Source organism: Sorex araneus, chromosome 11 (assembly GCF_027595985.1).
Source record: "Sorex araneus isolate mSorAra2 chromosome 11, mSorAra2.pri, whole genome shotgun sequence".
Taxonomy (NCBI): domain Eukaryota; kingdom Metazoa; phylum Chordata; class Mammalia; order Eulipotyphla; family Soricidae; genus Sorex; species Sorex araneus.
The window spans coordinates 12,081,692-12,094,815 of record NC_073312.1 but is presented as its reverse complement, the minus strand read 5'-3'; the positions used below and the strand labels follow the sequence as shown (position 1 = coordinate 12,094,815).

The following is a 13,124-nucleotide window of genomic DNA, read 5'->3' as shown; positions in this document are numbered from 1 at the left end:
CGGCAGTTGGGTAATGGAGGTCGGCCAATGAGGAATTTATCTGGCACTGGCAAGGTGGGTCTTATGGGTGTGACCCCTGGGTCACCGGAGATTAGTGTTAGCAGGCAGAGGATCTTTGTTCCCTGGTCCTGTTGAGCCTGGATTGCATTCATTGGAATTAAAACTTTGGGATACTGGAGAGATAGCCCATTGGATGAGGCTCTTGCCTTGCATGTGGCCAACCCAGATTCAATCCCAAGAACCCCATATGGTACCCAAGCACTGCCAAGAGTGATCCCTGAGCAAAGAGTGAGGAGTAATCTTGAACACTGCCAGGGGTGGCTCCCCAAAGCACTTTTCCCCAAATTCTCGATCATGGAAGAATCTGACACACTAGACAATATTGTAGGCAAAATAATACCTTATTGATATTAAAGAGAAAAGCTTTGTTACTGTGAATGAAAAGCTCTTTATTTGGACAATAATCTCCCCCTCCCCCCCACTTATTTTTTTAATTGAATCACTGTGAGATACACAGTTACAAAGTTGTTGGGTTTCAGTCCTACAATGTTCTAACACCCAATCTGTCACCTCTGTACATTTCTCAGACCATTGTCCTGTTTACCTGTTTACCTCCTTCCCCCTCTGCCTGCCTCTATGGCTCTATGGCAGGCAGACACTTTTCCTCTCTCTCTCTCCTCTCTCTCTCTCTCTCCCTCTCCCTCAGGAATTGTGGTTTGCAATACTGGTACTGAAAGGTTATCATGTATATTGCTTTACCTCCTTCAGCATTCAGTTCTTGTCCAGAGAGATCATTTTCAACAATCATTGTCACAGTGGTCCCTTCTCTGTCCTAACTGCACCCTCTGACTTGTGGCAATCTTCCTACCATAGACAAGTCCTCCTGGGCTTCATTTCTACTGTCTTTGGGCATTAGTCTCATATGATGTTTCTTCATATCTCACAAATAAATGCAATCATTCTGTCTGTCCCTCTCCCTCTGACTCATTTCACTTAGCATGATACGCTCGAACACTAATCTTAACTTGTTTGTTATTTTTATCAAACAGATCTCTAAAGATGTTTGCCTCAAATGTGAGGTGCAAACTACACAGACAAGCGTATAAAAGATGCCATCTTCATGAAGGTCAGTCGAATAAGAGCTACAAGAATGTCAATGGACCCATTACAATATAGCTAAAGTATATACAGAAAGCTCATTCCAGACTGATTTAAATGATAGAATCCAAGAGAAAAACATTTGAGAGACTTAAGCTAGAGCCCAGTGCAGTAGGATTTTAGTAGGCTGTCAAGGGGGTAGCAATTACTTCAAGTAGAGAAAAGTATACAAATAGGTAATGTGTCAAAAAGCAAGGACGCACACATATATAAGTATTGTAAGACAAGAGGATGGAGATAAGATAAGACTTGTCCTGACATCTCAGAAGTAAGAGAGGATGATAGATTTTAAGTGGAAGATCAAATTTATGACTAGCATAGGAAATGTTTGTAATAGTTAAAAATGAGTTGGAGGCTACTGTAATAAATGAGGAATGATCAGGGGTTCTTAATCATTCTGTGTCCTGAACTATTTTGATAGTCTGGGAAAATCCTGTGAACTCTTTCTAGGAATCATAATAATAAATGCATGGAATAAAACACAAAGAACCACAAGGGAAAAAAAAAGAGTCCAGGCTTTAATCTCTCCTTGCATAGCTGTGTAAATCATTCAAGTTTCCATGTTTACATTTGTAAAGTATGTGACACTCATTATAGAAGAAGCTTCCAATGAGTAAGCTGAATGGGAGAGAAGCAGATCCAGGGATAGAACTCATGTTTTATTCATCTTTGTTTTCTCTTACTTAAATTTATAATACTCAGTAAATGTTGACTAGAAGATTTTGAAAGAAAAGAAATAGGATATAGACCAAATGGAAATCTTGTGAGATCCTTTTTGAAAATAATTTTATAGAGGTTTTTGTGTCTAAAGCCAATGACGAGAGATTTGGGCTACCTGAATTACTGAGCTGATTATAATGGCTACATGATTAAAAGATGTATTTTTCGCGGGGAAAACCCTCTGCCAGGAATACAAGCGCCAGTCAGTATGTGTCTGTGCTGTGATCCGTTAAAGGGGTACCACTCTCTCCTTTGAATTAGCAGTACAGCCACTATGCATTTGATGTGAGAAAGCCCAGTCTGACTTTAAACTTGGCTGGCACCGGGAGAAGGTTGCAGAGATCATACATGCATGGTTAATACTTGCAAGCGTTAGCCATGTTGTAGTTCCAGAAGTGTAGAGGAGTGATCCAGAACTATTCACTCCCGTTTTTCTTTTTTTTTCCCCCTTCTGTAGAATATTTTTTCTTCTCTCTTCCCTCATTTTACACAGTCTCTACGGGATATCCTGACACTGAAAAAATGTGACAGGAAGAAGGCACTGTCCTACTTTGAAGGGTTGAGGATGACATTTCTGGTACTAAGGTTACCTGGGAATGGTGACTTACTGGTTACATAAAACGAGACACGTTTCTTGCCTTTCCCAAAGCCACCTTCTTCTGGATCTTTGTTTTCCTCCTTAAGTCACTGCTGAGGTATTTGCAAACCAAGCCAACAGTGACATTTTATTCACCAAAGTCGAACAAAGCATCTGCTAATGGAAACAGCCTGGTAAGTAGTGAAAAGAGCACGGAAGTGTCAGGGCTCGCGTTGAGAGCTCGGTTCATGACTCTTGGCCGGGGACAAAGATGCTTCCGACCCAGCTCTCTCCCTCTCCAGTCTCTGGCCTCATCTGCAAAATGGGGTTAGCGGAGGATGCTGCTGACCAAGTGGGGATAAGAGAAACATAAAAAGAGATGACACGGGGGGGGATGTTATGCCCCAAACAAACACGAGTGGAATGTGCAGCATAATATGACGACTGTGCGGTTTCAGCCGAAACTTTTTGTCCTCCTGTCGTCAGAGACGCCCAAGGGAGACGTTGCCTTTCATCCCGGCTGCTCCGGGTTGCGGGGATCCAGTGACACTGCTCGCTGTAACTCGAGAATCCATGGCTGCAATTTGCCTTCCCTTGCCTTTCTCCAGCGTCCCAACCCGCCCGTGGAGAGGAGGCACCAAGTACAAAGCACCCAGTTTCTGCCGGTGCCACCCCATCCCGCAAAGTAGCGCACGGGGAGGCCAGATCGCCGCCCGCAGGAGGAAAACGGCTCTTTTCGGGGGGCATCATTTCTGCTCTTTGAAACCAGCACCCCCCCCCCCCCCACCGGGTCACCACCCTTTCCCGGGCGGAACGTGGTCCCAGACGGAGGTGGCCGCGCCGACGAGCAGAAAAGGGGGCTACCTGGGGTTCCGAGACTAGTGCAGGGGTAAGGGGGGTGGGGGTGGGCGCGTCGGAAGGGTCAGCCACCCTCACCCCACCATCGGAGCTCTCTGGTTGGGAGCAGGGGAGCCCGGGGGGATCCGCGGGAGAAACGGCTCCCCCCCACACCCCGCCCCGGGGGAGGGCGATGCCGCGACCTTCGCGGTCCCGACCCCCCGCATCGGCCGGGGCTCGCGGGGCCCCGCAACGTGGGCGGACTGCGGTGCCTTTAAGACTTTTGCCTGCCGCACATGCTCAGCTCTTTGTGCGTTGCCGGAGTTTTTGGCTCTTAAGAAAACGCCAAGAAGCCGGCAGGAGGCTGAGGGGGGTGGAGGACGGGGACCGCGCGGGGGGGACCCGGCGCCGACACTTTCGCAGCCCGAGCGGGCCGGGCGGCTCTTCTGCAGGACGCGCTCCCGAGCCGCGGGCCGCGGGGTGCCGGGTGGGGGGTGGGCGGGGGGCGGCTCCCGGGGCCCCGCGGGGACGGGCCGGGCCGGGCGGCCGCACCGGCGACACCTGGGGGGCCCGTCTCCCCTCCGCGCGCCGGCCGGGCGGGGTGGGCGCGCGCGTGGCGCGCGCGCGCGCGCGCGCGGGGGGGAGTCCCCGATCCCGGTCGGGGCGGGGCGAGACCACGGCGCGGGGCCCGGGGGGTGGCGGCTCGGGGGCGCGCGCCGGGCAGGGGTGCGGCCCGGCGGCCCCGCGCCTCCCGCCGCAGCCCCGCAGTTCGCGCCGCGGCCGCGCGGAGGACACGCCGGCCGGGGGCCCCGCGGCCGGGCGGCCGGGCGGCGCGAGGCTGCGCCCCGGACTCCCCGGTCCCCCCCGCCCCGCCGCCCGCGTTGGGCGCGCCCACCTCGGGGCCGCCGCCGGCCCCCGCCCGCCCGGGCGCGCGGCGCCGGGAGCCCGAGCAGTTGGCGCGAGCGGCGGGCGAGGCGGGGCGGGCGCGCCGGGGTCCCCTCCCCCTCCGCAGGTCCCCTCCGGAGCGCCCCGCGCAGCCCGCGCCCCGCCCAGGACAAGGTCAGGGGACGGAGGGGCGATGCCCGAGGGCGACCGGCCGGAGCCGAGCGCAGGCGCCCGCCGCGGGGATCTGTCCCTCCAGAGCGGGCCGCGGGACGGGGGCCGGCGCCGCTGAGCGGGCGGCGGGTTCCGCTCCGATCCCCCCCGCCGCGGAGCATCCCCCACCTCGCTGGCGATCGCAGCCCCGCGCCGGCCGGGGGCGCCCGGGAAGATGGAGCCGGGGGGCCGGGCCCGCGCGGGGTCCCCGCCGGCGGTCGCCCCCGGCCCCGGGAGGGCTCGGCCGGGGGGCGGCGGGGGCGCCTCCGCCTGGCTGCTGTGCTATGGCTTCCTCTACCTGGCGCTCTACGCGCAGGTGTCCCAGTCCAAGCCGTGCGACAGGACCGGCTCCTGCTTCTCGGGCCGCTGTGTCAACTCCACCTGCGTCTGCGACCCGGGCTGGGTGGGGGACCAGTGCCAGCACTGCCAGGGCAGGTTCAAGTAAGTGCCACCGCCGGACCCCGCGACCCCGCGACCCCGTCCGTCCTCACCCCCCCTCCCCTCTCACCCCATCCGCGCCACCACCCCCTTGGGGACTCGGGGACTCGGGGACCCGGGCCGGAACGGAGCCGCAGCGCGCCCCCTTCCATGCGCCCCATCCCCGGCACCCCGGCGCACCCCTCGACCCGGCGCTGCGCCCCGAGTGCCTCCGGGTTCGCTCAGCCTTCCCATGGGCCCCGATTGTCCGCAGCGACTCTGGTCCCCAGCGCATCTCCAACCCCCCGGGGCCCCCTCTCCCTCCGCGCGCACCACCGGTGCCAAAACCCATCTTTGTTAGCACGCGATTTGGTCATCGGAAATCCTGCAAGTAACTCCAGGGATGCGCATTGGGGGGAAAAATGCAAATAATTCAGAAGTGCAAAGGTTCAAAGTTAGAGGCTCCCAGGACCTCCCTCCCGTCCTCTCCGAGGTAGCCACGACCGGGATTGAGTTTGCTTAGTAATAATCGCGATCTCCGGAGGAGTTGAGGATGGGCTCCCGACGTGCCAAGCGCTGCTCTAAAGCGCCTTACAAGGATTATCTCATTTGTTACAACTCAATGAGTTAGAAGAATTATTATTACCGGCTTTCCAGTGAGAAGTCGAGGCAGTGAATTGAAGTCGGTTTGCCCACATCCCACCACCAGCACTGAATGGGGCCGAATCCTGAGTGCCAGTCGGCAAGTACGTTTGCTTGGAGCCAGTAGGCAATATTGAGTGCCCTCGGACCCGCGGGGATGGAGAAATACGGCAGTGACTTCGGGTTAGAATAGAAGATGAAATACCTGGCCTTAAAAAAAAAATCCTGAAATGTCCAAGATATAGTATTTTTCGAACCGGTTCTTTTCACTATCAGCTGTTGTGTGGGAGTATGGCTTTGATTTCTCTGTGGCACGGGGTGCTCTGGAGCCGTTTGCTTTATTAGAACAGCGCGGGTACTCTCTCCCCCTGTTGGTTCACGTTCCTTGCCTGCTTGCCTGATTTGAAGACAGATTTGAAGGGGAAAGCAGCAAAACGAGAACCCGACTTATTAGGGAAAGTCTGACAGCTGGCAGACGCAGACGTTAAGTCAGTAAACTTCTGCGGTACCTGAAGTTTGCTGCGCTGGGTTGGGGCAGTGAAATTAACAAAGTGTACCAGTCATTGTCAGGATGCATTCAAATAGAAGGGAAGTTTCTCTCGGATTCAAATGGTTCACCTTGATGTCTTACAGGAAAATTTCCTGGGGTTTTTAAACAGGACCCCTCCCTCTCTCTCCCCCCCACCCCCACTTTCCATCCTCTTTCACATTTTTATTTTTTAAACAGCAGCACAACAACAAACCATTCCTGTCTAAAACATTAACTCTTAAAATTCATCACAAAGTGGTTTTGATTTTTTTCTAGCACTTTTAAATCTTAGCACTGTAGCACTGTCGTCCCCGTTGTTCATCGATTTGCTTGAGCGGGCACCAGTAACGTCTCCATTGTGAGACTTGTTACTGTTTTTGGCATATCCAATACACCACGGGTAGTTTACCAGGCTCTGCCGTGCAGGCAGGATACTCTCGGTAGCTTGCCGGCGCTCCAAGAGGGGTGGAGGAATCGAACCTGGGTTGGCTGCATGCAAGGCAAACGCCCTACCCGCTGTGCTGTCGCTCCAGCCCCATGAGGTACACAAAGCTATGAAAATCTCATGAAAGCTATAATTCAGATGGTCTACCTAAGATTTAAAATAATTGATGCAGTGATGCAATGATTTTAAACCTTAGGTAGACCATGTTAATTTCAGCAGGTTTTTGCGAAAGCAGATCTCAAAGTGAAATTTTATGAAATGTGTTTGTAGCAATAGGCTGGAATGTTTCGCGGCTTCCTACCTGGGCGTGTGGCAAGGCTTGTCTCAGCGCTGGGGAGGAACCCAGGGCCTCACACGCAAGGGCAGACGCTTCACCATGAAGCCATGTCAGGTTTGAAAGTACACTCCCGTGTAATTTGGAAGAGGTGCTAATAAGAAGCTGTGCTTTTTTGTTTTCCCCCTTAGGCCCCAGTGCTCATTTCCGTGCTCCACGTCCTTGCTGTTAATGTTCCTTGTTTTTTTGTGATTCTCTCACTGAGGCTGCCGGTCTTCTGTGCATACACATTTTCTCTGCTGTTGGCTCTCTCTCTCTCTCTCTCTCTCTCTCTCTCTCTCTCTCTCTCTCCCTCCCTCTCCCCATCTCTGTGTGTCTCTTTCTTTTTTCTCTTTGCAGAGAACTCCACATAGGATTCCAGAGAATCCTTTTTTCCCCTCTCCCAATAGAATTGCTTCACTTTCAAAAAAAAAAAAAAAAAGAGTATTTCAACCAGAGGAAAAGTATCTTGTTGCTTGCTAATAGACTTTTTTTTTTCTTAACCCAAATCCCAAATGTTTAGACTTTAGCTATGACTCGTAGAGCAGCTAGCCTCTTTACTGAGCAAGAGAGGAAGAGAGAATTTTCAACCTAGGAGAGACAGCAGGCCCTTGTGACATTGATTTTTTTTTTTCCAAATATCTTTTTGTACATAAACTGAAAGGCTGCCTGATTCATGTGTAATTACACCGTGGTGCGGTGGGTTTGCTTCCTTCCGGTGAAGAAGACAGAAATTACTGCAGGTCCTGCCGAGCTCCGTGTCCATCTCAGAGTTACGGTACTTCCTCATCGGTAGAGTCAGCAGCCGTGACCTCTCTGGCAGATGACCGAGTTAGTGGGAGGGACCACAGGTTGCGTTCAAACCAGCTTGCCACTTCGATGACGCTCATAGACAGACTGTTGTAAGTTCCAGAGGACTAGCTTTTTATAGGTGCTGTCAAATAATAATAAATCCTGAACTAATCATTGAATATTCATCATCTCCTTACAAGCTCTTTCCGATGTTTTTTTTTTTGGGGGGGGAAGTGGAGGGGGTCCTGTATTAGTAAGTGCTTTTACATTTCCCTGTGGTACTCAGCGATTAATTAGAGTAAATACGACTGGTTTAATTCTGGTGCGTTAGGCCTACTAATACTAAATAAAATGTAATATTTAAAGTTTAAAGGATACTCCATGTATAAGAAAACAGCTCCCTGGAAAAGCACATGCTATGCTAAAAGAGGTTTGTTTGTGGCATTAAAAATGTGTCCTTTGAAGTGATAACGCAGAGGCAAAGACTTCCCTGGAATTGGCTTCATTAATAATCTTGAGAATCTTTTTCTAAATTGAAGGATAGCAACCCAACAAACAGACATCAAAAGTGATCAATCTTGGTAAGCAGGTGTCAAAATTAATTGGCTGGCTCCATGGCAACATCGCCTTTTTTTTGGACTGCCATGGGGATTTCCCCAGGGAATCTAGAGTACTCTTCAAATGCTGCTTTGGAATGGAAGATTGATAGTCGGGGAGAAATGCAGGAGCAAGTGTGGCACAAGAAGTGGTACTTTCGCTCTCCTAGCATTGATTCCCGTCTGTGGTTTCTGTGTGAAAATAAAACACTCAGAATCGCGAGCCATTCCTCCAGTGATCCTTGACGGGAGTGAGGGGGAGACCAGGAGTACTGAGTACCGGAAAGGACAGCATCTCTCTGAAACGTCACGCAGGGTGGGATATTTGCTCATTTGGATCCGACTTCTTTGAGCCAACTAGTGGAATGCTAGTCTAGAAAAAACAAAAATTACCATAAACTTTGTTTTCCTCATCGATTTAATTTACTTTTTTTTTTTTGGGTTTTTGGGTCACACGTGGCAATGCACAGGGGTTACTCCTGGCTCTGCACTCAGGAATTACCCCTGGTGGTGCTCAGGGGACCATATGGGGTGCTGGGAATCGAACCTGGGTCGGCCACGTGCAAGGCAAACACCTTACCCACTGTGCTATTGCTCCAGCCCCTTAATTTACTTTTTAATGCTTGTGAGAGGCTTTTAAATGAAGACTCCCACCTGGTCTCGGAAGTACCAGCTTCTAAAGTCACTGTGTTGAGTTGAACACAGTGCATTCCTTTGCATTCGTTTTTCTGGGCCTCTAAGAGCAGTGCTCCGGGATCTGGGGTCACTCTTGGGGCCACTGGGGCCATACTTGACCTGCCTTGCAGCCTCCCAGTGCTCAGGCTGGCTAGAGCAGTGCTCCTCCACCCAGTGATGCTGAGGACATCCACTGCCAACCCAGCAGTACTTGGGCACCACCAGGGCTGTGTGTGCTGGCCGAGGGGGGGGGGGGGTTGTCAAACTTGGGGCCTCATGCATGCAGTTTCTACATTCTGGCCCTGTCTTTGAGCTGTGTCTCCAGCACCTGATATTCTTTTAGAGACTTAGGCTCTTCACAATTTTTTTCAATTAAAATTTTTTTATTAGGCACCGTGATTTTTTCAATGATATATATTTTTTACATTAAAGTACCTTGATTTACAGTTGTTCATAGTTGAATTTTTTTTCTTTTTGGGTCACACCTGGCAATGCACAGGGGTTACCCCTGGTTCTGCACTCAGGAATTACTCCTGGAGGTGCTCAGGGGACCATATGGGATGTTGAGAATCGAACCTGGGTTGGCCGCATGCAAGGCAAATGCCCTACCCGCTGTGCTATCGCTCTAGCTCCCATAGTTGAATTTTTAGCTTATATTATTGTAGCACCAATCCCATCACCCATGTCAACTTTCCTCTACCGGTTTATTTTTGTAGAATAGTTGAGAATTTTATGTCCATTTTGTATTCAACTGCAGACATTTTCTTATTGATGTGATTTAGGAACCTCTGACTTCTAGTTTCTTAGGTAAGTAAAATAAGTTAGTGCTTGAGATTTTCAAAGAACTCAATATGCTAATAAGTAAATACAAGTTTATTATTAAGAAATTTATCATTTTTCCTAAAAGCATCTACTAAATCATAATACAGTTCATTGTTTAGAGATGACTGTTCTAGAACTCAAGTTCATCAAATATAGATACTGAATCTCATAGCCTAATGGAATTCTTCCTTTATAGTGAAACTACTTTCCTACGTCAGCAACTTACGCTACTGGGTCAGGAATAAGGATACTCGAATAAACAAAAAGGGGCAGGGTCACATGTGGAAATATTTTTCCTGAGAAAAGTGTGTGTAGTTTACACACACACACACACACACACAAACTTTTGTATCACAAGGAGGGAAACGCAGACGGTAGAATGTCATTTATATCCACGTTATCTTTTTACATCATTCTTCCTTCTGATCACGCCGGAACTTCACATCCCTAAAGCTGCGTGTTCTGCTTCCCAAGGCCGGGGCCACTACTCCAGTAAGTTGCTTGTTGCGGTCAGGGTTCCTGGACCATGAGACTGGGATGTGATGGGCACCTTCCGGAAGGGCCCACCTCCTTCCTTCTGCGCTGGCCTCTTAGAGTTCCATCAAAATGTCCATTGCCTTTTGACTCAGTTGGATTCTCACTTGGGCTATTCTGCCCGCATACCTTTCCCTCTCTGGTCTTCGTGTGGTCAATGACAAACCATCCTCCAGACATTCACACCACTCTTTCAGAGGAGGCTCTTTGAATTTCTCAGACCATATCCTCTTCAGAGTTATTAATGTCCATCTTTGCACTTCCAAAACGAAGTAGTTGGTTGCAGTGATTCAAGGCTCAGAGAACCTTAAGTGTCATCAGCATGCACCAGACTGTACAGTCAAGAGAGCCTTGATGTACACAGACACCTCGTCGCATTCTAGATCGTAAAAATATCCATCACACCCCAAAGTTCCACGTGCCTTTTGGCAAGGCCTCCCCCTCCTTCCTGTATGGTGATATTTGATTTCAATTTGCATTTCCCTAACGCATTACCATGTGAAGCATCTTAGCATCTTGTCTTCTGCTTTTTATAGGCCCCACTCCCACAGTGCTCAGTCAGGGCTGCACTGTTCTGATGGTTTCATGTTTGGGCCCAGTGCTGCAGCATTGCGTGGGCCTGATGGTACCGGGCAGACCACCAGGGTATTCCGGGCAGTGCTGGGGGTAGGAGGGCGGGGAGTGCAGCTCTACACGATGGCTGGGGATGTGCTCTAGGACGTTAGTTAGCTTTCCTTCCTGGCCCTGCATATCTTCGATGGCACGTCCAAATCTGCTGCACAGTTTAAAAGTGCTTTCTCATTCTTGTTGGCTTTATAAAATTTATTCATTTATTTATTTTGGGGGGGGGCACGCCTGGCGATGCTCAGGGGTCACTCCTGGCTCTGCCGCACTCAGGAATTACTCCTGGCGATGCTTGGGGGACCATATGGGACGCCAGGAATCAAATGCAGTTTGGCTGTGTGCAAGGCAAACACCCTCCCCGCTGTACTCTCTCCCCGGCCCCCTCATTCTTGTTGGCTTTGGCAAGTTCTTTCCATACTAGTTTCCGGGCAGTAGTTTCTCAGATACGTCCTTTGCAGATATTTTCTCCCAGGCTGGTGCTTGTGTTTTCGTGTTAAATTTGATGACTTACAGCATGCCATATATCATTTTTCCCCCCTCTCGTGGCGCACTTAGAATGTATTTTTGGCATGTATATAAGACATCTTTGATTCAAGGAAAGATTTCTGCAGATGGTGATAGGTAGGGGAATCTCGCGCAGACATTCAGGAACGTCTTAGGATGAGCATTCCTCCCTAACAACCTTTCTTTCTTTTTTTTTTTTTCTTTTTGGGTCACACCTGGCAATGCACAGGGGTTACTCCTGGCTCTGCACTCAGGAATTACCCCCTGGCGGTGCTCAGGGGACCATATGGGATGCTGGGAATCGAACCCGGGTCGGCTGTGTGCAAGGCAAACACCTTACCCGCTTTGCTATTTCTCCAGCCCCTCTGACAACCTTTCTTGACTCATTTCCAGTAGAATCCTAAGCTGTTTCTATGAGGATGGATGCTGGCCTCAAACTGCCTCTGTCACATTTGCTGCTCAAGATGCCTGTTCTTGAGTCTCAACCTCCAAATTTTCTTTTTCCTTTGTGCCAAGCTGACTTGTGTTTTGTTTTGTTTCGTTTTGTTTTATGGTGAACCAAAGGCATTTTATGAGATGGGAGGGATAAGAAACACTAGGGAGAAGGCGGGTTCCTGTAGAGACAGAGTTGATAAAGGAAAGGACCTCAACCCCCAGTTGGGGATGCAGGTGACCCCAGAGCAGAATGCATATTTTGAGTTCTCTGAAATTAGAAATTACTCCTGGCAGTGCTCAGGGCACTGTATGGGATGCTGGGGAGCAAATCCAGCTCGGTCGCATGCAAGGCAAATGCCCTGCTTACTGTACTATTGCTCCAGCTCTTCATCTTAGATTTTTAATTTAATTTTATTTTTATAGAGACTGGACTGGAGCGATCATACAGCAGGTAGAGCATTTGCTTTGCACGCGGCCGACCCGGGTTCGATTCCTTCGTCCCTCTCTGGGAGCCCCACAAGCTACCGAGAGTATCCCCACCTGCATGGCAGAGCCTGGCAAGCTCCCCGTGGTGTATTCAGTATACCACAAACAGTAACAACAAGTCTCACAGTGGAGACGTTACTGGTGCCCACTTGAGCAGATCAATGAACAACAGGACGACAGTGTGACAGTGCATTATAGAGACTATAGAGTTGATAAGTGTTACTAATTATGCTTTTTGTTGTAGCTGTACTACCCCAACCCCAGTGCTAGGAACCCCGTCTCACTGTCCTCAGGTCATTTCTAGTCTGCTGCGTCCCAATCACCCACCCAGTTGGGGAGACTCAGTTCTCCTGTCAGAGTCCAATGGTTTTCGCTGGACACTGTCCATTCCGTTGCTTATTTTATTTTACTTTTTTTTTTTTTTTTTTTGCTTTTTGGGTCACACCCAGCGATGCTCAGGGCTTACTCCTGGTTCTGCACTCAGGAATTACTCCTGGCAGTGCTTGGGGGACCATATGGGATGCCAGGGATCGAACCCGGGTCGGCCGCGTGCAAGGCAAACGCCCTACCCGCTGTGCTATCGCTCGGGCCCCTTTATTTTACTTTTTAAAGGTACCACATTATGACTATCTGGCATGTGTTCTTCTGCCTCTGAGTCATTTTGCTTAACATGACACTCTAGTTCCCTCCAAACTGCAGCAACAGGCAAGACTCCATCTGTTCTTACAGCCAAGTAGTAGCCCTCTGTGTATGGATACCACGAGCTCTTTTCCCACTCATCTCCTGTTGGGCATTTTACTTTTCTTTTTTGGGTCACACCCAACAATGTACAGGGGTTACTCCTGGCTCTGTACTCAGGAATTACTCCTGGCAGTGCTCGGGGGGACCATATGGGATGCTGGGGATCAAACCCTGGTTGGTCG

General features: G+C 50.3%; 1 protein-coding gene across 1 annotated transcript in view; it reads left to right on the top strand.

Annotated features, from left to right (window-relative positions):
• Positions 1 to 4,231: 4,231 nt before the first annotated feature.
• ATRNL1 (attractin like 1) overlaps positions 4,232 to 13,124 on the top strand; it is a 749,151-nt gene continuing 740,258 nt past the window's right edge. Inside the window, exon 1 of the mRNA XM_055118743.1 lies at positions 4,232 to 4,828. Within this exon, the coding sequence (XP_054974718.1) occupies positions 4,563 to 4,828 (266 nt within the window). The 5' untranslated portion in view covers positions 4,232 to 4,562. The remainder of the gene's footprint in view (positions 4,829 to 13,124) is intronic.